At 61.6% G+C, this 19,173-nt stretch overlaps 1 protein-coding gene across 2 annotated transcripts in view; it reads right to left on the minus strand.

Annotated features, from left to right (window-relative positions):
- The window catches only part of NAV1 (neuron navigator 1), a 77,101-nt gene that overhangs the window by 56,388 nt on the left and 1,540 nt on the right, over positions 1 to 19,173 (minus strand). For both annotated transcript variants that reach the window (XM_071578769.1, XM_071578768.1), the window contains exons 2-4: positions 7,215 to 7,826; positions 6,604 to 6,704; positions 3,274 to 4,002 (exon numbers count right to left, since the gene is read on the minus strand). In XM_071578769.1, the coding sequence (XP_071434870.1) occupies positions 3,274 to 4,002; positions 6,604 to 6,704; positions 7,215 to 7,801 (1,417 nt within the window). In that variant the 5' untranslated portion in view covers positions 7,802 to 7,826. The remainder of the gene's footprint in view (positions 1 to 3,273; positions 4,003 to 6,603; positions 6,705 to 7,214; positions 7,827 to 19,173) is intronic.

Raw genomic sequence — 19,173 nt, forward strand, 5'->3', positions numbered from 1 at the left:
GACCAAAGACACACAAGGCCTTTGGAAGCCACAGTGGCTGGCGGGGCCAGGAGCTCAGAGGCAGCACAGGCTTCTCAACACAGGTCCACAGTTCAAGGACAACCAGATCTGCAGAGGCTGAAAGTCCCTGCAATTCCTGTCTCTCTCTTCTCAGCACAAATTGAGCTTGTGGGTCTTCCCATGCCACTCTGGACAGGGTTGTCCTCCAACAGACAAGGTCAAACAGCTCAGGCTGATGTTTCTCTTGCTAAAGGGATTGATGAAAACAGAAGAGAAACCTTCCATCCCTTCCTCCAAAGCCCCTTCTGTAACAATCAGAAGAAAGCTCCTCTCCTGGCCCTCCTCACCAGCCCTAGCAGGGCATGATGCCCATTCTCCTGAATCCCACTCTCCTGGGATCCCTTTCCTTCTGGGTCCATCTCCACCTCAGGAATCACCTCTCCGTGGAGCAGTCAGATTATGGAAGGTACTATTGCCCCTGGAGAAGGTTTTATCCTCTTGGATCACACCAGACAAAGCAAAGGGGTCAGGACTGGGGACTCAGCATTAGTCCATGCTCAGGCACCCCTAGCCATGGTTGTGTCACCAGCACACACAAAGTGATGGAGTAGCCACCACCACTGTCACTCTGCTTTCTCCTCTCCACATCCCCAAGCTCCTGTTGGCATCCCCACCACACAGGCTGTCACAGCTCAGTAGGTGTGACTTGCCATCACAGCTCCCATACATGGGAAGTACAGCCCCACTGAAGGGAAGTGACATTTCAGTAGGGTCAAGCTCCTGCTCTGCCTACCACAGGCTCTGCCCCCACCCAGCACTGGACACAGCCCTCAGTCCCCTCTGCAGGAAGCCCAGCAGTCCATAGGGCTTGTGAAATTATCTCTTTTGGCAAATACACAGAGCAGGGGGTTCAGAGGACAGATTGGGCAGTCTGGCCCTCACAGGCCACCCAACCAAGCCTTCCAACGGTAAGTGCAGTCCAAAGGGATGTTCAACACCTCCCAAGCTCACAGACAACAGTACAGAAACCAAAGTGGGTGCTGGGGGCACTTTCATAACCCATGGTCTTCCTCAGAACGTGCACAAGTCCCTGCTCTGGATCTCTGGTACTTCAGCAACTGCCACAAACCAGCAGTCACTCCCACATGGGCGAGTCCTGCAAGAATTTCTCTGGGAAGAGCTGAGGAAACCTCCACCTAAGAGCTGAGTGTCACAGAGGCAGACATGGAGACTCCCCCAGGCATCCCAACACCAGTGAGTGGCAATCTGTTAGTCCCTTAAGTGACAAATCCTCCCACAATCCTGCCCTGCTCCTGTGGCATCTGGTGCTACCACAGTACTAGGGCTGGGGATGGATGTCTGTGAGTCCAACTGTGGAACCACCAGGGCAGCCTGAGCCCCCACAGCCAGGCTGAGCTCCCATGTCCCACCTGCTCATCCCCATGGTCTGCCTGCCCACACCCCAAAATCACTCTGTGGCTTCCCATCTACAAGCCCTGGGATGCTCCAGCATTTGGGCAGACTCTGCCAGGGAGGGAATGGGCAGGGTGCCCATCACCACTGCTGCCCCCATGGCTGGGCATGGCCAGGGAACTGAGGGCAACAGGCTGGGAGGCTCCACGCCTGTGTGCTGGCACGTGCCAGTGCACACTGTGCCAGAGTCCTGTGCCAGAGCAGGGGCTGTGACACCCCAAAGGCTCCCACAGCAGTCAGGGGTTCACAGGGAAGCAGACTCAGCGAGCACACCTTTACAGGTAGCTGGTTCCAGCACAAACTCCAGCTCACTCCACATCTCCAAACCATCCCCACAAGCTCCTGCTGGAGTGATCTCTCCCCTTTTTTCCCACAGCAGAGCTCTGCTCACCATGCAGTGAGGAGAAGGCATCTCAAACCAGCTCAAGGACCAGAGAAGCACCCGACTTTCTCAAAGGGGGTCGTAGGCAGGGAATTTGAAGGGACTGGACAGACCAGCCCTGCCTGTACTGCTGCTCCTTGCCATCACCAACCACCAGGGCTTTACAGTCGAGCACCACGAGCACCGTGATGGCTGTGCAGGGCTCCTCTGCCACCTTCTCACACCAGCTTACCAGACCAAACAGAGCTCTTGGGAGCTGCAGTCCTTGCCCAGACAAGCCCACAGGAGCTGATGGTGAGGACAAAGTGGGAAGCAGAGGGCTCCCAAGGCAGCTGTGGTTCCCAGACATCATCAGCACACAGATATGAGGGAAAGATGAGGGCAGGGCTCACCCCCACTGAGACCCAGCACCACAGCCCACGATGCAGGCAGCAGGTGCCAAGGTCAGGGGCACGGCCGGCGCTGGGCCAACGCTCGTTGTTCTCATGGAAACCCACCATGCACGCAACGAGGGAACAAACGTGCCAGGACAGCAAGGCACAGGCAGCCACAACCTGAAACCAGCTCACATGAACCCTGCAGCAGCATCCCTGGAGGACCCTCCTCGGCCAGAGCCCCAGACCACAGAGGAGCTCTGGATCTGCCCAACGTGCAGCAGCAGCACGGACCCTTCACGTGGCACCTCCACCGGCAGCTCCCAAGGTCACCTCGGGGTGGGCCACCCCCAGGCTGGGGAGCAGCTGTGGCACCCAGGGGGCCAACCTCTGTCATGTTTGGTGAGACAAGGGGCAGCCAACACGACTCGTGGGGGAGGACAAGCTCCACCACCACCTGCCATTGCTCCTCACAAGGAGGAACTGTCATTCCTCCAAGGCAGGAGGTGGCTGTGCCGACCCTTCAGCTGCCTGACAGCACCTACCCCCTCGGCATGCCTTGAAGATGCTCTGACAGGCTGGGAGAGCTGGAGGTGTTCATTCTGGAGAAGAGAAGGCTCCAGGGAGACCTGAGAGCTCCTTCCAGTGCTCCAGAGGACTGGAGAGGGACTTCGGGCAAGGGATGGAGTGACAGGACAAAGGGGAATGGCTTCCCACTGCCAGAGGACAGAGTTAGATGGGATATTGGGAAGGAATTCTTCCCGGTGAGGGTGCTGAGACTCCGGCACAGGGTGCTCAGAGAAGCTGTGGCTGCTCCACCCCTGGAAGTGTCCAAGGACAGATTGGACAGGGCTTGGAGCAACCTGGGACAGTGGAAGGTGTCCCTGCCATGGCAGGGGGTGGAACAAGATGAGCTTTAAGATCCCTTGCAACCCAAACCATCCTGCGCTTCAAACACTGGGAGCACCGAAGTCCTTCCTCCTCAGCATCCCTTCGTCGGGGCCACCGAGCCCCGCCACCCGCACCCCGTCGAGCCGCACTCACCCAACATCTGGCTGAAGAGCAGCTGCTCCAGGTCGCCCAGCACCGTCACCACCAGCTCGGGGTCCACCTTCAGGTACGCCTTCTCCTCGGCGCTCGCCGCCACCGCCGGCCCCTTCCCTCCCAGCAGCTCATCGTCGCACTTGCCGCCGCCGCCTCCTCCTCCTCCTCCGCCCGCCTCGGGGGCCTTGCTGAGGGGCTTCACCTCGGCGTACGGCCCGCGGGGGATGCGGCTGGGTTTGCCGGCGGGGGGCGGCTTGGCGGGGCCGGCGGGGCGCGGCGACAGCAGCGAGTGCTCGGATCGCGACAGGCTACGCGACATGGCGGGCGCGTCCCTGTTGCGGGGGCCGCCTCGCCCGCCGCCCCCCGCGCCCGCTGGCGCCGCCGCCTTGGCCATGTCGTCGCTCCAGCGCGGCTCGTAGAGCTGCCGCTTCTTCTCGGCGTCCGTGAGGAAGGCGAGGTTGGTGAGCGACTTCTGCTTGCGCAGGTTGGAGCCGGCGGGCAGCCGCCCCTCCGCGCTGCTCGCCTTGAACACGCGCAGCTCCGCGCCCCGCGGCCCCGCCGCCGCCGCCGCCTTCGCCCGCTTCGGCATCACGGCGCCGCCGTCGGGGCCCCGCCGGTAGCCGCGCTCCTCCTCGCCCAGCTCCACGTCGGGAAGACTCTTGAGGTTGCTCCCCAGCATCCCCGCGCTGCAACCATTTAACCCGCCGGGCGCTGCTGCTGCTGCTGTTGCTGCGGCACCGAGGGACACACCGGGAGAGACAGAGGGAGAGGCGCCGTCAGCGCCCGCCCCACCGGCCGGGGCGGAGCGGAGCGGGGAGGGAAGGGGCGGGGATGGGCTGGGGTGGGTGTTGCGGGGATGGGGTGCGTGTTGCGGGGATGGGGTGCGTGTTGCGGGGATGGGGTTGGGGTTGGGGTTGGGGCTGGGGCTGGTGAGCGGCACAGCCCCACCTCGCCGCTCCGCCGCCGGCAGGACACTGCGAACCAGCGGAATGTCAGGGGCGAACAAAAAGAGCCCACCCTCCCCGGGCACGCGCAGGGGGCGGGGCGCGGGGCGCGCGCCCGCGGCGGGCACGGAGCGAGGGAGGGGCGGGGACGCGCGCGGGGGGCGGGGCCGGGGGGTAGTGGGGGAGACCCCCCGACATACACATCGAGGGTGATGGGACCGAACGGGACCCCGGGCAGGGACATGCGGGACCCCCAGATCAGTGTGGGATCGCCGGGGCAGAGGGACCCCCGGGGCACTGAGACCCCCAGAACAGTGCGGGACGCCAGGGGCAGAGTGACCCCGGCGGCAGAGAGACCCCCAGGGCAGAGGAACCCCGGCGAGGGACATGCAGGACCCCCCAGAACAGTGCGGGACCGCCGGGGCAGAGGGACTCCGTGACGGAGGGACCCCCGGAGCAGAGAGACCCCCGAGGACATGCAGAACCCCCAGAACAGTGGGGGACCCCCGGGACAGAGGGACCCCGGGGGCAGCTGGACCAGGTGGGACCCCGGGCGCCCAGGGGTCCCACCCTGGCGTGACACAGGACGCCCGGGGCTCGGGGTGAAGCTGGCAGGCAGGGTGCTGGGGGCACCCTTGGGTGCTGTGGGGGGCTGCCCCCCACACCCAGCCCAGTCCCACAGCCCCTCACAGGCAGGGGTGTGCCAGGTGATGGATGGAGGTGCCAGCGTGGGGGTCCCCACCCTGTAGTGAAGCACTCCCTGTCCCGCCTGACACGGACCCCACATCCAGCTCGACACTGCAGACATATCCCCAGAGGGGGCCAAAATGTCCCCATTTCACCCCAAATGGTGGGGGAAGAGCCGGGGCTCACTGTCCCCCGGGAGCCTCCCAAGGCACACCGTGGTCCCCAAACACAGTGGGGCCTCTCCAGTGATCCAAGAGAATTAAGGAAGAGGGGGGGAGAGGGAGAGTGGGGTCTGGTTATCATCATTTTTCATTAATTACCCGTCCCTCGGGAGGGGTGAATTAAGTCTATTTGGTGACCTCACGCGGGCTGCCATGGCAACCGCCGGGAAATATTGCATTAGAGCCCATCGCTTCTGCCGAGATAAGGACGGGAGGACCGGGGGTGGTGCGAGCCCCCCAGCCCACCCCCCGGGCGGGTGTTCCAGGGTTCAGCCCATGGTACTGCTGAGGAGGCCCAAAACAACCCAGCCTGGGTGGGACAGTAAAGGGTGGCCCAAAAAAAGGTGCTGCTGGGGCAGATGGTTGGACAAGCTGCACCCCGAAGCCACTCGCAGTTTGGGGAGCTGTTTGCCCGGGTGTGGGGCCCGCTGTGTGGGGCAAAAATCTGCGGGTGTTGTGTCATTTTGGGGCTGATGAGGTGACCCTCGGGGCCCCCCAATGTCCCCTGTCCCCTCTGGCTGAGTCCCACGGAGCCCCGGGAGGTGCCGCGGGCCGGGGCGGACGGAGCAGGAGTGGAGAGAGGGAAAGGATCCGGCCCCTTCCCCAGCGCCAGACCCGCTCGGCCTCTTCCCAAAGCCTCCCCAAGGTCTGCAGGCAGCTGCGCTGGGCGCATGCCAGCCCCGCTCACTCCCCCTTTGCTTCCTCCCGGAACACCCTCCCGCTCGCCCCCGGTTTCGGCGCTTTCCAAATCAGGGCTCAGAGCTGGACCCCGTTATCCTCTGGCTGCGGGGCCGGGACCCCGCGTCAAAGCCGGGCTCTGCTGGGACCCACCGCAGCTCTGACCGACTTCTGTCCCCTCAAATCACCCGGCGAAGCTCCTGGCTCTCTTTTTTCGCCCCTTCCTGCACATCCCTGGAGCATCCTCCGCTGCCGCTGCCCTGGCAACCACCGCCCCAGCATCTCTTGAGGAGCCGCCGCCCCCTCAAAAAATCTCCCCCCGAAGCAAGGGCCGGAGGGGACTGGGGTGTCCCCAGCATTGCAGAGGGGACCTTGTATTCAGCCCCCGGGAAAGGAGGTGACACAGCCGTGGGTGTGGGGAGCCAGCGGTGCCGCGGCACCCGCCCCCGCGCCGGCTCCTTGGAAATGGGTCATTCCTGCAGCTCGCTGGGAAACTGGGAAGAGGAGGGAAAGGAGCCAAGCGGGGTGATGTCCCGGCGCCGTCCCCGGACGGGTCAGTCCCCTGTGCCCCCCACTGAGCAGGGTTTTGGCCACAGAGGTCACCGGATGCGGGAACTGCAGCCAAGCCCTTCCCAGCGGAGTTGGGACACCTCCAGTGTGGGGGTTCTCCCCGCTGCCCCCCCGACCTCCAGCCCTGGCTCCTGTTCCAACACGAGCCTCTGCGCCCTGGCACCATAAGGGCAGCCCCCCGGCAGGACACCTCCGCCCCTCCCCATTCCCGAGGACCTCGGTGAACTCACTCAGGCCTCTGGGTTTGTGGTCAGGGTCGGGTCCCTCTGCAGGACCAGGACACTCGTCATGCAGGGATGTGTCCCTCTCCTGCTCCAGGTCCTCCTGCAGCCTGGGGGCAGAGGGGGATGAGGGTGGGGTAGCAGGGGCACATTGCAGTGTGCAGTTAGCTGGGGACCCCCAAGGCATGGGAACAGGATGCCATGGGCTCTGCCAGGATCTGGAGACACTGTTCTCATGGCACCCTGTTAACCACTGAGTCCATCCCCTGCTCCTCACCAGCTCCCACGAGTGCCCCAGGAATTCCCAGTACCCCAAATCCAGTGGGAAGCCTCCTTTAGGTAAAAGCTCCCAGATCCAACCTCGTCATTCCCCATGGCCACACCCACCATGTCTGACCAACCTCTGCCTGTCCCCATACCAGCCATTCCCATGTCCCCCTGTTCCCAGACCCCTCAAAGCCCCATGTCCTCCTGCCCCATGACCCCCTGTCCCCATACACCCTCATAGCCCCTATGTCCTGTCCCCAGGCCCTCCACAGCCCCATGTCACCCTGTCCCCCTGTCCCTGTGTCACCCTGTCCCCATCCCCGCCCCCCACCCCCCCATCCCCAGGGACTCACCGGTACTGGAACGGTGCCACAGTGGCAGTGACAGGATGGCTGTGGGGGGGCCCTGAGGAGAAGGTGATAGTCCCTGACCCAAACACGGGGCCCCTCCCTTGTGAGCCAGCACGGGACTCATCCCCTGTCCCTGCCACGGCTGCTGTGCTGCCCTTCCCAGGACATGCCCCTGGCCGGCCCCCAGCCCTGCCCTGCACTGGGGGAGCTTTGGGCAGGTCGGTGGGTTCCCCTGTCCTGCCTGCCCCTCTCCTCCCACTGCCCACTGCCTCTGGACACTTCCCAGGGTATACCAAGGGTCTCCCCAGGGCTTTCTGGCCCCCACGAGGGGACACACCAGGGCTTCCCTCCCTGCCTTCAGCTGGCTCATGGCTGGCAGCTCTGCCAATGCCTTTGGGCTTGAGGGTCTTGGGACCAGGGGCTGGCACCTTCCCTGGCCGAGGGGACAGAGCCCTGTGGGGGACAGGGGACCCAGGGTTGCTCAGGGGGGCTGCAGTGTGCAGCTTGCCATGGGCCATGGCACGGGGCACAGGGATGGCAGAGGGGTAGTGGCTGCGGCCGGTGGCATTGACGTTGGCTGTCCCGTTCATCCTGGTAGGGCAGCTGCTGGCGAGGCTGTGGAGGGAGAGAAGGGTTGGTCATGACCAAGCACAGTGAGGGGATGGGTGTGGGAGGACCACACCAGCCCCTGGTCATGGTCCCCACTGGTTTTGTTCTACCTCCTTGAAGGAAAACCTCTGGGAAAAGAGCAGAGCTTTTAGGGGTTCCTGAGCATTCTAAGGAGGACTATCAGCTCCAGGTTGGCCACCCATGGTGGGTGTTCCTCTCCCCAGAGCTGGATCAGTGTTGTGCGAGTGCAGTGAGCTCAGAGAGGTCCAGTGGGTGCATTAAGGGCTGTGCTGGAGCCCACTGAGGCTGCTCCTGGCAGAGTGGGGAATGCAGCTGCCCAGGTCCTCCCACACACCCCCTCTCTGTCAAACCACCCAGCTGAGATGGAGCTTCTCCAGAGCTGGAGAAGGTTTCTTGGTAAGCCCTGAGCTGCAGGGGCACCCTGATGGGAACAGCACCCAGCCTCAGCCCTGTATCCACTGCATCTCCTGGTGGAAGGAATGAACAAAGTCTAAAATGTCCCAAACAGCCTCTTCCCCACCCCTGGCTGCCCTGAGCGCTGCTCCCCGCCCGGAGGCTTTTGGGGGTCTGCAAGGACCAAACCCTGTCTCACATTCTCCCCCCACGGCAGGGGCCATGTCCTTGGGATGAAGACACTCAAATTCCCTTTCTCCAGACCCATGTGAGCTGCATCACTTGATTGTGGAGCTGTGGGTCACGGGGAGAAGGGCTGGTGCAGTGGATGAGATCAAGGAACTGCAGCACCCACTCCAGGCCTGCTGGGAGCTACAAAGGTCTCTCCAAGGCAATTCTGATTAAGGGGCAGAGGGAAATAACACCAGGCTTGCTCTCACTGAAGCCTCTTAAACACCCAGGGAGGTTTTTCTCTCTCCCCACAACCCAACTGAGCCACCTCTGCCTCTTCTCACCACGGTTGTGGCCCCAGGCCACAGCACTAGTGGGACAGCACTGGGACAGGCACTCGAGGGGCTCTGAGACAGATCCATCCTCAAGTCACTGCAGGGCATGGGATGGATGCAGGCACAGGGGCTCTGCCACTCCCAGGGGGTACATAGATCTGGATCCAGCCTGGGGGGCAACCAGCCCACACCCAAGGGTGCTGCAAGGTGGGCAGCAGGAGCCAGGTAGGGCTTTCCCTGTGCCAGTGGGATTTCCTGCACCCACAAAGGTCCCTCCTGGGAGCACAGTGGCCAGATCTGTTTCCAGCTGGAGACCAGCTCAATCCCAGTGGCACAGCACTCCTGACCTAGCTGGGAATATCAGCAGCATCCAGCTCCTCTCCACCCCTCAGCCTGTTCCTGGTCTGTGCCCCACAATCTGCAGTTACAAACCCCAATTCTGCACCTTTTTCTCTCTCCTTAAGGTATCCCTGAGCCCCAGGAGGGCTGTGCCTGGGGCAAAGCAGTTGGAAGCCTTGAGCTGCAAAATACCTTGTGCAAACACAAGCAGGGTTGACCTTCATAGGACCACGGAATGGTTTGGGTTGAAAGGAGCCTTACAGAGCATCTCATTCCAACCCCCTGCCATGGGCAGGGTCACCTTGCACTAGACCAGGTTGCTCCAAGTCCTGTCCAACCTGGCCTAGAGCACTTTCAGGATGGGGCCAAGAGCCAGTGAAAGCTCCAGCTTTATGGACATGAGTGGGGAAAACACCAGTCCCAACTAACCCAAGATCCCTCAAACAGACATCTCCAGCCTCAGAAAAAGCTGCTGATGGGTTTTCTCCTAACACAGAGTGAGATCATTGCCCCTGACTCCATAAAACCTGTCCCAAGATCCTCCTCAACCAAATCAGTGGCAAAAAATCTTCACCTAGTGTTATGCTACGACCTTCCTTCCCTGGCACCCACTGAGCAGCACCAGCATCCAGCCCCCCTCCAGCCCTGCCTGCTCCCTGGGCACGTGGCATCGGGGCTCTAACCACGTTTTGTAGATTTTTTTTTCCCCCACTTTGGATCTGTCTCTTATGGACACAACTTCCATTTCTCCCCTCTGAGCCCACCAGCGATGCCACAGCTGCAGCAGAAGCCAAAGCTGCCACGTTGGCTGAAAAAAAATCAATCCTCCTCTTGTGCTCAGAGGGTTGAGGTTTTGCAGGAGATGCCAATGCCTGCTGGGAGCCAGGCTCGGAGCAGTCCCCTTCCCACCTCACACACCTTGGGTATTTCTGAGGGCACTCATCATTCCACTGTGCCTGGCTAAGCGTGGCTGAGCCCTACTTGGGCTTCCCCCTGCCCTAGAGGTGCCAGGGGCTTCCTGGGGGATGGCTGAGGGGGGATGTGGGTGCAGCCCCACTCCCCCAGGCTGTCACACCAGCTGGACCCTCGGGCTGATCCCACACCCAGGGATGCCACCAAAGGGATAAAATCAAAGTGACATCCAGCATATCCCTGTTTCCCTCAGCAGCCCCAGGAGGAGCCACTGCCGTGCCTGGAAGCCCCCTGCTCATCCAGCACCAAACCAGCATGAACTAAAACCATTCCTGGGCAACATTCAGCCCATTCTTCTTCCCAAATAATTCTTCCTTTGCCTTCAGACTGATTTTACCCCATTCAAGCTCTGCCCCCAGGACTGGGCATCCCTGGCATGTGCCCCTTGTGCCCCATGGCAGGGGAGCAGGCAAGCCCCCCATCAGACTGTGTCATGCTGTGTCACACGGTGTGACACTGTCACGCTGTGTCATGCTGGCATCCTGCCACCTCCCTGCCCGGCTAAAGCAGGTTATGGCCTGACCCAGATACACCCAGCAGCTCCTTTGCAATTAGTCTGAAAGGGAAACAACTTTCTCCTTCAGTTCAGCCCAGGAACAGCTCCTGGGAATTGGCTGCTGCTCACCCTCCTGGTAACATGAGCACCAGGAACTTGCACCTGATGCTTTAATTTGGGCACTTTCAGCTGGCCCCGTCACTTCCCCAGGTACCAGCAAGGGATTGCTGCATCCCGTGGTGGTGAAAAGCAGCAGCTGCACACGAGGTGTTTGTTTTAGCAGCAGCTGCACACGAGGTGTTTTTCTGGCAGGTACACACAAGGTGCTTCAGCGCCAGGGGATATTTTGGAGCAGCTGCAGCAGTTCTGTGGGCAGCAGAGCCCTGCCTGGGCACCGGGGCTGAGCCTCCTGGGCAGCCAGACATGTTTGTCTCCCAGCCAAGGGGAAGATGCTCATCCCAACTGTCTCCAGAGCTCAAATCTTGAGGTGAATTTGTGTTTTCCCTGAATTAAAGACCTTTAATCCCAAAGACAAGGTTGTTTCTGATCCCTTCAGCTGGTGCCATCCACAGAGATGTGGGTGTTCATATTGAAGGAAAATCACATGAGCTGCATCCTTCATCCCAGGACAAACACAAGCCAGCACATCCCTGAAGGCATCTCCTTCAAAGAGGTATCTGTTGTGCCCAGAGCTCGAGCTACTTGCTCAGCCCCGTGTCCAAATCCATCTCACACGTGCAATTTTAGCAGCCAGAAATGAACAGGGACCTGGAGCCTGGTCTCATTTCATGTCCCCATTTCAATGACCCAGAGGGGTCACTGGAGCATTCCCAGCATTGAAGCAGATCCACTTCAGAGCCATCCATCACCTGAGCCAGGCTGGGAACAGTCTCTGGCCCTGCAGGGGCTACACTGAGCAGCTGAAACCCCTGGCTCTCCCCCAGTGCCTTGGAGGGAGCCAATCTCCAGCTCTCCAATGTTCCCAAGAGAACAGCCAAGGGCTCTGCAAGCACTTTGCTCTGTATTTTGTAGCTTTGGAGGTACTTTTATAAACCAGATAAAATTTGCTTCTCTCTTATCTCTCACAGCTGAGATCAGGGATGAAAGGCTGCTCCATCTCCCAGTATAACTGTGGCAGAGTCTGAGTGTGGGCACTGAGTGATGGAAAAGCTGTTCAGCCCTTCAGCCTCTGCTGACAACTTGTTGCCTGTTTCCCCACCCTGACACAGCCTCTGCAAGGGGTGAAGGAGCTGAAACCAGGCTGAGAAATAGCAATAAAAGAGGGTGGCTCCTTCCCTGGATGTCCCAGACTGCAGAACAGCTCTGTGAACTGGAAACCATCCTTGAGACACCCTTGGGAATCCAGCACAGCAATGCCAGGGGTGCAGCAGAGCTGGCCCTGCTGGGTGTCCCCGGGGAGATGCTCAGGGGCTGCAGAATATCCTCTGTTTTTAAGGGTGAGGGTGGAGGGGGCAGCCCAGGGGAGAACCCCGGGGTGTGAGTGGCCTGAGGAGCTGAGCACTGCCGAGGGGTGGGTCCTCGTGCTGTGACACAGCTACTCCCAAAAGCTGCTCCCTGCACCTTGCAGCCCTGTGTGGGATCTGGCTCTGAGCTGCCATCAGGGCTGGCAGGGCTCCAGCACAGCCTCCTCCCTGCCACGCTCGGGAAGGGTGACAAAGAAAAGGCTCCTTGTGACACAAGGGACATAAAACTTCCCTAAGAGAAACAGAGGGAGCCAGGGCAGAAAGAGGCCTTCAGAGGAGAACAAGCTGGTAATTCAGCTGCCAAGCCTGGCCCTGTGGCCCCTGTGCCCTGGCCAGGACCTGGCCTGCCCACCAGCTGGTGTCACCGCCTGGGACATTGCCACCACCCACATTGCCAGGGCACCAGGCTGAGTCCTTCCCCAGGGAGGTCTCACTGCTCAGGGTGGAGAGTGCGGTGGCCAGGCTGGGTGCAGGCAGGTGGTTCTCCTGGGTGCAGGCAGGTGGTTCTCTGGGTGCAGGCAGTGGGTGGGCAGATGGGAGGGAGGGAAGGCTGGGCAGCCCCAGCTCCTCCTGTCCTGGTTGGTTGTTCCCCCCAGCACAATGTTGAGGGCTCTGGGAGCTGCTGGGGTGTGAGTTGTGGGCTGGGGAAGGAGCTGAAGGACAGAAATCAGCTGTTGTCTGAGATCATAAAAAATCACGGAATTGTTCAGATTGGAAAAGTCCTCCAAGATCACCAAGCCCAACTGCAAACCCAGCACTGCCATGTCCACCACGAATCCATGTCCCCAGGTGCCACATCCACACGTTTTTTGAACACTTCCAGGGATGCCCAGCCCGCAGCCACAGCACTAATCCCTGGTTTAGCCCCTCCACAGCAATCCCATTAGCCACTTAACCCATTTCAGTAAAACCTGCTCTGAGCAAAGCTGAGCTCTGAGCTGGACCTGCTGCAGCAGCCGCTGCCACCAAGCCCTGGTAGAGCCGAGAGACCGAGCTCTGCCCGGACTGGGCTGTGCCCGGCACTGTGGGATGAGGTTGGATGCTCTGGGGCTGGGACAGACCCTGGGAGCTGTGCGGGGGTCTGTGCAAGGGGCTGTGTGAGGATCTGCGGGAGGGACGGTGTGAGGGGCTGTGCAAGGGCCCTCGACGTCAAAGCTTCTCTCCGGGGGTATCCCGGGCCCGGCTGGCTCGGGCCACACAGTGCCGGCTCCCCACGGTTCCTCCGTGTCCCCCCTGCGCGTCCCCATCCCACGGGTCTCTCACAGCGGCGGTTCCGACACCCCCTGGGCCACAGCAACGGAGCACCGGGGCAGAGGTGTCCCCTCCACCAGGCAGGACCCCGGGGGATGGATATCGGAGCTGCCTGGCAGGGCCGGAGGCGGGGGGTCACCGGGGGCTTCCCCGACCCCCGACGCTGGGGACATTCAGGAGGTGCCGGTGCTGGACAGCTCCTCCCGCGGCACCGCCCCCCCGGTACCGCCCCCCGGGCCAGTGTCACCCCCGGCCCCGACCGGTGTCACCCCCACCCCGCCCGGTACCGCATCCCGAGCCCGTGTCACGCCCTTGAGGCCGGTGTCGCTCTCCCCTCTGCGCGGTACCATCCCTTGGGTCGGTGTCACCTGTCCCCCCCGAGCAGTGTCGCCTCCTCGGTCCGGTGCCGCCTTCCCCAGCCGGTGCACCCCTCTCCGAGACCGGTGTCACCCTCTGGAGCCCCTGTCCGTCCCCTTCCCAGCCCGGTGTCCCCCGGGGCGGCAGTGTCCGCACCGCCGATGGGTGGTGCCTGTTTGCCCCAGGCCATCGCCGCCAGCCCGCGGTCACCAGAGCGAGTCCCCAGGGACCAGCATAGCGCCCGGGCCCCCCGGCCCCTCGGCTGCCTGTCTGGGACAGAACCATCTGTCCGGTGTCTGGTACCATCTGTCCCTCAGCAGCGCTGCCTGTCATCTCCCGCTGTCCCCAACACACACAGGGACCAAGGCTGGGCTGTCCCGCCGTGTGGTGACACTGCTGAACCCTCAGCCCTGCGATGAAGGGCCACCTGGGAGCATTTGATTTGTGCCTGGGGGTCCCCCACTCTGCTCGGACTCCCCGTTCCCCCCATGCTACGGGGGAGAAGAGCAGTGGAGGTGTTGGAACCCCCGTGATCGCCTCCTCCTCTGGCACACGAACCATCACCGGGCACCGCAGAGCCCGCGGTCCCTTCAACATCCATCACAGCGGCCAAAATGCAACGTCTCCTAGTGCATATCCTGAGGGCTTCAAACCCCTCCAAAACCTCCCCAAAACCTCCCCTAAACTGCCCCAAAACCTCAGTGCTGCCACGGGGCTGAAAATCATTCAGTGTGAGATGAAGCCGCCCCTCAGCTCCGGCGACATTCGGCTGAACTCCTCCCTGGGCCAAAACTCCGTAGGGCCGATTGCATCATTTATTTAGCCCCGTGTTCCTGCAGCATCGCAGACCTGGCCCTTTGCTCCCGAGAATTTGGAGCAAGAGCAGATGTCGCAGCATCTGCCTTTGCCGCCACTGTGCGGAAACGGCCCCCCCGGCCCTCGACCCGCGAAACCTGGAAGCCCCTGATGGATTTTGGCTTGGCTGCAGGGGCGGCGGGGAGAGGCAGCTGCACTGCCGGGCTGGGAAACACATTAACTGAGCAGACGCTGCTGCCCTCGCACGCGGACGTGTGTGCTGGGGTGGTCGGGATGGGCCTGGGGACAGATGGGCTTGTCCCTTCCATCCCAGCACGGGCAGTGCATCCTCAGAACCCCCCGTGCTCCCAGGAGAGACTCTCACTGCCTGTTTGCTCCTGCCAGTGCTCGGCTCTCACAGCCCACGGCAGGCAGAGCAGGCATGGAAAAGGTAGTTTTACCCCCAGAGAAGGTTGAGGATATAAAAGCGCTGCTGAAAGTGTGGGGTGGATAACACTGGGAACACAGGAACATGATCCAAAAGTGGGAGCTTTAACCCTGAGAGCAGAGACACAGAGCCTGGGATGGGCCATCACTGAGCCCTGAATTGGAGCATTTTCAGACGCTGAATCTGCTCCAGGTGATGAATAAAGCAAGTGAAAGTCAACTCACAGATCTAATTCCCAACTGAACCCCCTCCTGCTCAGTACAGACCATTCCCATCAGGGACCATTCCCATCATGAGCTAAACTTCCCTGTCTGGTCTTACCTGGCCAAGGAAGATGAGCCTCCCTTAATCCCTCGTGTGATAAAGGAATCCACTGCTCTTGCAACCTGGACTCTTCCCAAGGTGTTTGCCCCAAGAGCTCCACACACCCTCTGGGATTTCCCTTGGGACAACCAGATATTTGCAATGGAAAGCAAAAGCCACAGGGAGCCCTTAATGAGATGAGTGGATTTTCCAGTGAGCTGTAAATCCTCAGTGGCTGCTGGCAAACACCTTCCTGCTTGATCCAGAGGCAGGTGTGGTGTGTTGTGACAGCCCTCACTCCAGAGGGACTCACATTCCCAGGGTCTATCAGGATAACCCCAAGTGTGTCCCTGATGCCAACGTCCCCAAGAGCTAAGGACTGTCACTTCATGCATGTGGCTGGAGGAGGTGGCTGGGGGAGGGCATTGCCATCAGGATCTCCCACCAGCCCAAGCTCAGGTGATAGCTCTGCTCCCACCACCCTCTTACACCTGAAATTAAACCTCTCACCTCCACAGAATGCAGCCAACAGAGCCACGGTGGGGCCATCCCACCCAGAGGATGCCTCGCTTTGCCAGAGGGGAGCACAAACATCCTTCAAGCATCCCACCAGCATCCCCCAAGTACCTCTGGTGCCTCCCACCTGCCTGCAGCGAGCAGCCTGTGCGAGGATGGCAACACTCCTGCCTTCCCTCGCCCACCCTACAGTGAACACCCCCTGGGATGGACACCCCTACAGGGAGCCAGGAGGGGGCACAGAGCAGCGGGATGAGGGGGAGGAGAGGTGAGGGGGAAGGGGTGGAGGAGATGCCGTGACTTATCGCCCGGCCCTGCTCAGGGGGAGTTTCCGCTGCCGGAGGTGACGCCGCCCGGCCGTATCCGCATGGGCGCTGAGGATGAGGATGGGGGAATGAGCACAGCCCCAGCTCCCCCAGCTTCCACCTCCCCCGGCTTCCACCTCTGCTCCTCCGTGAGAGCACACAGGGATCCAGGCAAACACTGGAGGCAGCAACCCGAGCACTGGCGCCCACCCCAGACCCACTCCCCGCAGCACAGCCAGGACTTTCAGGCCCTCTCACCCATCCCAGTGGTGAGAGGATGCCAGGACACCACTCCCACTGCCCCAGCTGGCCCCGGACATGAGTGGCTTGTTCTCACCTGTCCCCTCCCCTAGCTGGGGCAACCCAACCCCCAGTGCCTGCAGGGGGGGCCCGGGGCACCCAGATTCATCCCCATAGTGGGTGACAGCAGGGCAGGAGCCAGGGAGACACCAGGACCTCCTGACAAGCCTTGGCAGAAGGGAACTTGTGGGATGAGGCCCTGCAGTGAAACCCATGGTAATCCAGCACCCAGATGGGGTGACCTGGAGACCCTCATAAAGGTCCTGGGGCAGGGATGATGCTGCAGGTGGTTCAGGGCTGGGATGGGGCATTGACCAGACAAGCCCAGAGCAGAGCACAGGGACCAAGATCCACAGCCAGAGACAGCTTCCCCCCAGCTCCTGCCCCCACTGACCCCTGGGAGAGAGCAGAGCTCTGAACTCCCTCTATGCTGCTCAGCCAGGACCTCCCTCCACCCCAGTTAAAGAAAATCCTGCTTTCCCAATTATTATCACTTCCCATGACAGTGGTGATATGTGCTGAGTGCTCCTCCAGCCCCTTTCCCACTGAGCATTCCTCAATCCAGGCAGTCAATCCACAGCAGTGCTTGATGTCCACAGCACTGCCCAGATCCCGCAGCACGACCTGGCAAACCTCATTAGAGGTCACTTGTTAATGAGTAGGGCTCCAACTGTGCTGGCAAATGCATCAGGGCCTGCTGGAACAGGTTGGTGGCTGATCTGTCACCTGAAAGCATTTGAGGATTTTCCATAGGTGCTGGAAATGTGTCATCCTGCCTGCAGCCTGTGCCTCAGTTTCCCCCTGTGCTGCCACCAGCCCTGTCACCACCTGTGCCACTGACTGCCCTGGCAGGTCTCAGCTCCCCAGAGTGTGTTCCTGGAGCTGGCACTCCTCTGGGCTTGGGTAGGGCTTGGGGAGTGATCCTGCCCAGCTGGAACAGGCCTGTCATATGAGCTGGGCTTTCCCTGGGGACACACAGGGCAGTGGGCAGAGCCAGCGTGGTACCCACTGCCCCACTGCTGTCACTGCTGTTTTCCCCCTGCAGAGAGTACAAAGGGCTGTGGGAGGATGGGGGTGCTGTCCCCAGCTGCCACTGAATGGACACCCTGGACAGGTGATGGGGGACCCATCTGCCAGCATCAGAGTGGAGGGGTGTCTCATGGTGGTGGAAATGGATGCTGAGGACTTCCATGCCATACTGGTGTCCCCACTCCAGGCTGATGTCCCCCTGGCACTTTGCTGATGCTGGAGCTTGTCAGACCTTCCCAGGGAGCGCTTGCAGATGGGGGAACCTCCCACTGGATCAGTGAAAAGAAATGGCTCTGCCAGGGTCACTGGCACAGCGAGACAACCTCCTCCCACAGCACCAGCTCCAGCTCCCCCAGCTCCACACGGATTCTGCTCCAGCCGGGAAGGAAGAACACGTTCCCTGGGTTCTCTCCTGGTGGGTGTCCCAGCCCGGTGGCACTGGGGACAGGACAGAGTGCCCCAGCCCGGTGACAATGGGGACAGGACAGAGTGCCCCAGCCCGGTGGCACTGGGGACAGGACAGAGTGTCCCAGCCCGGTGACACTGGGGGTCAGGACAGAGTGCCCCAGCCCGGTGGCATTGGGGACAGGACAGAGTGCCCCAGCCCGGTGATGCCATGTCCAGCCTGTGCCGGGGGTTCCCACCGCCAGCCCTGCTGGGACCTCGCGGGCCGCAGGGGCCCCACTGGGGTCAGGGGTCCCCCCAGCCCCAGGCTCAGTGGCTGCACCCCAAGCACCAGCCCGGCGAGTGTCACCTGATCCCCCTGCCCTTAGCCCAGGCCCCACATCCTGCTCCAAGCCCGGGCCCCGCTCCCGTCCGCGCCCGGAAACACCTTTTTCCTGTCCGTGGGGCTGCAGCGTGGGGGGAGCGGCAGGAAAAAAACCTCGTGTCCTGGCAGGTTATTTATATCCTGCTGCCAGCGGGGCCAGCCTGGACCCCCGCCCACGTCCCCACGTGCACCCCAAAGCTCTGCTTCGGTCCCTTCAGCCTCATCCCTGTCCCCATCCCATTCCTGCCCTCATCCCCATCTCATCCCACCCTTTTTGTAACACCACCCCTACCCCTAACCTCATCCCAACCCCATCCCATCTCATCCCCATCCCTTCCCTATCCTCATCACTATCCCAGTTGCCATATGAGTTCCCGACCCAGTTACGATCTCCATCCCATCCCCACCCCCACTCCTCTCCTCTACACCACCCCCCTCCCCACATACCAAGACTGGAGAGCCTCTTTAACAGAAGTAGGATCCCAAATCCCGCCTTGGGAACACCATTCTCTTCCCAGTGAGTGCCAGAGCTCATCCAGCCCCACACTCCCCATTCCACCCCGTCTCTCCTCTTTAACCCATCCCGAACCCTCAGAGCCGGCTCCTTGCGCTGGGATGTGGGGCAGGGCTGGACCCAGCCCATGCCCATGGAGCTTTCTGTCCCGTCCAGTCCCAGGGAAACGCTGCGGGGAAACTGAGGCACGGGGCTGGCAGGCGCAGAGTGCCCGAGGCCGGGGCCATGGGCACTGCGGGAGCCCCCTGTGCCCCCCAAGAGGCGCGGGAGCCCCGCAACCCCCGGCACGGGCACTTACTCAGTGAAGTGACTCAGCCGGGATCCGGCCGGGCCAGCCGGGATTTCCTGACTCAGCTCCCCGGCTGTGAAAATGGGGGGGGTCGAACCCCTCCTTCCAACAACACGGACACCAACACACCCTGCTGGGGGGCGCAGGGGGGTCTCCTATCCCTGTGACCCCCTTGGGAGCACCCGGACACTCTCCAGCGCTGGGGATGGCGGCACAAGCAGCTACTCCAAAGCCTTGGGGAGTGCGGGCAGCACCCCAAAAACCCA

Source organism: Pithys albifrons, chromosome 28, assembly GCF_047495875.1.
Source record: "Pithys albifrons albifrons isolate INPA30051 chromosome 28, PitAlb_v1, whole genome shotgun sequence".
NCBI lineage: Eukaryota > Metazoa > Chordata > Aves > Passeriformes > Thamnophilidae > Pithys > Pithys albifrons.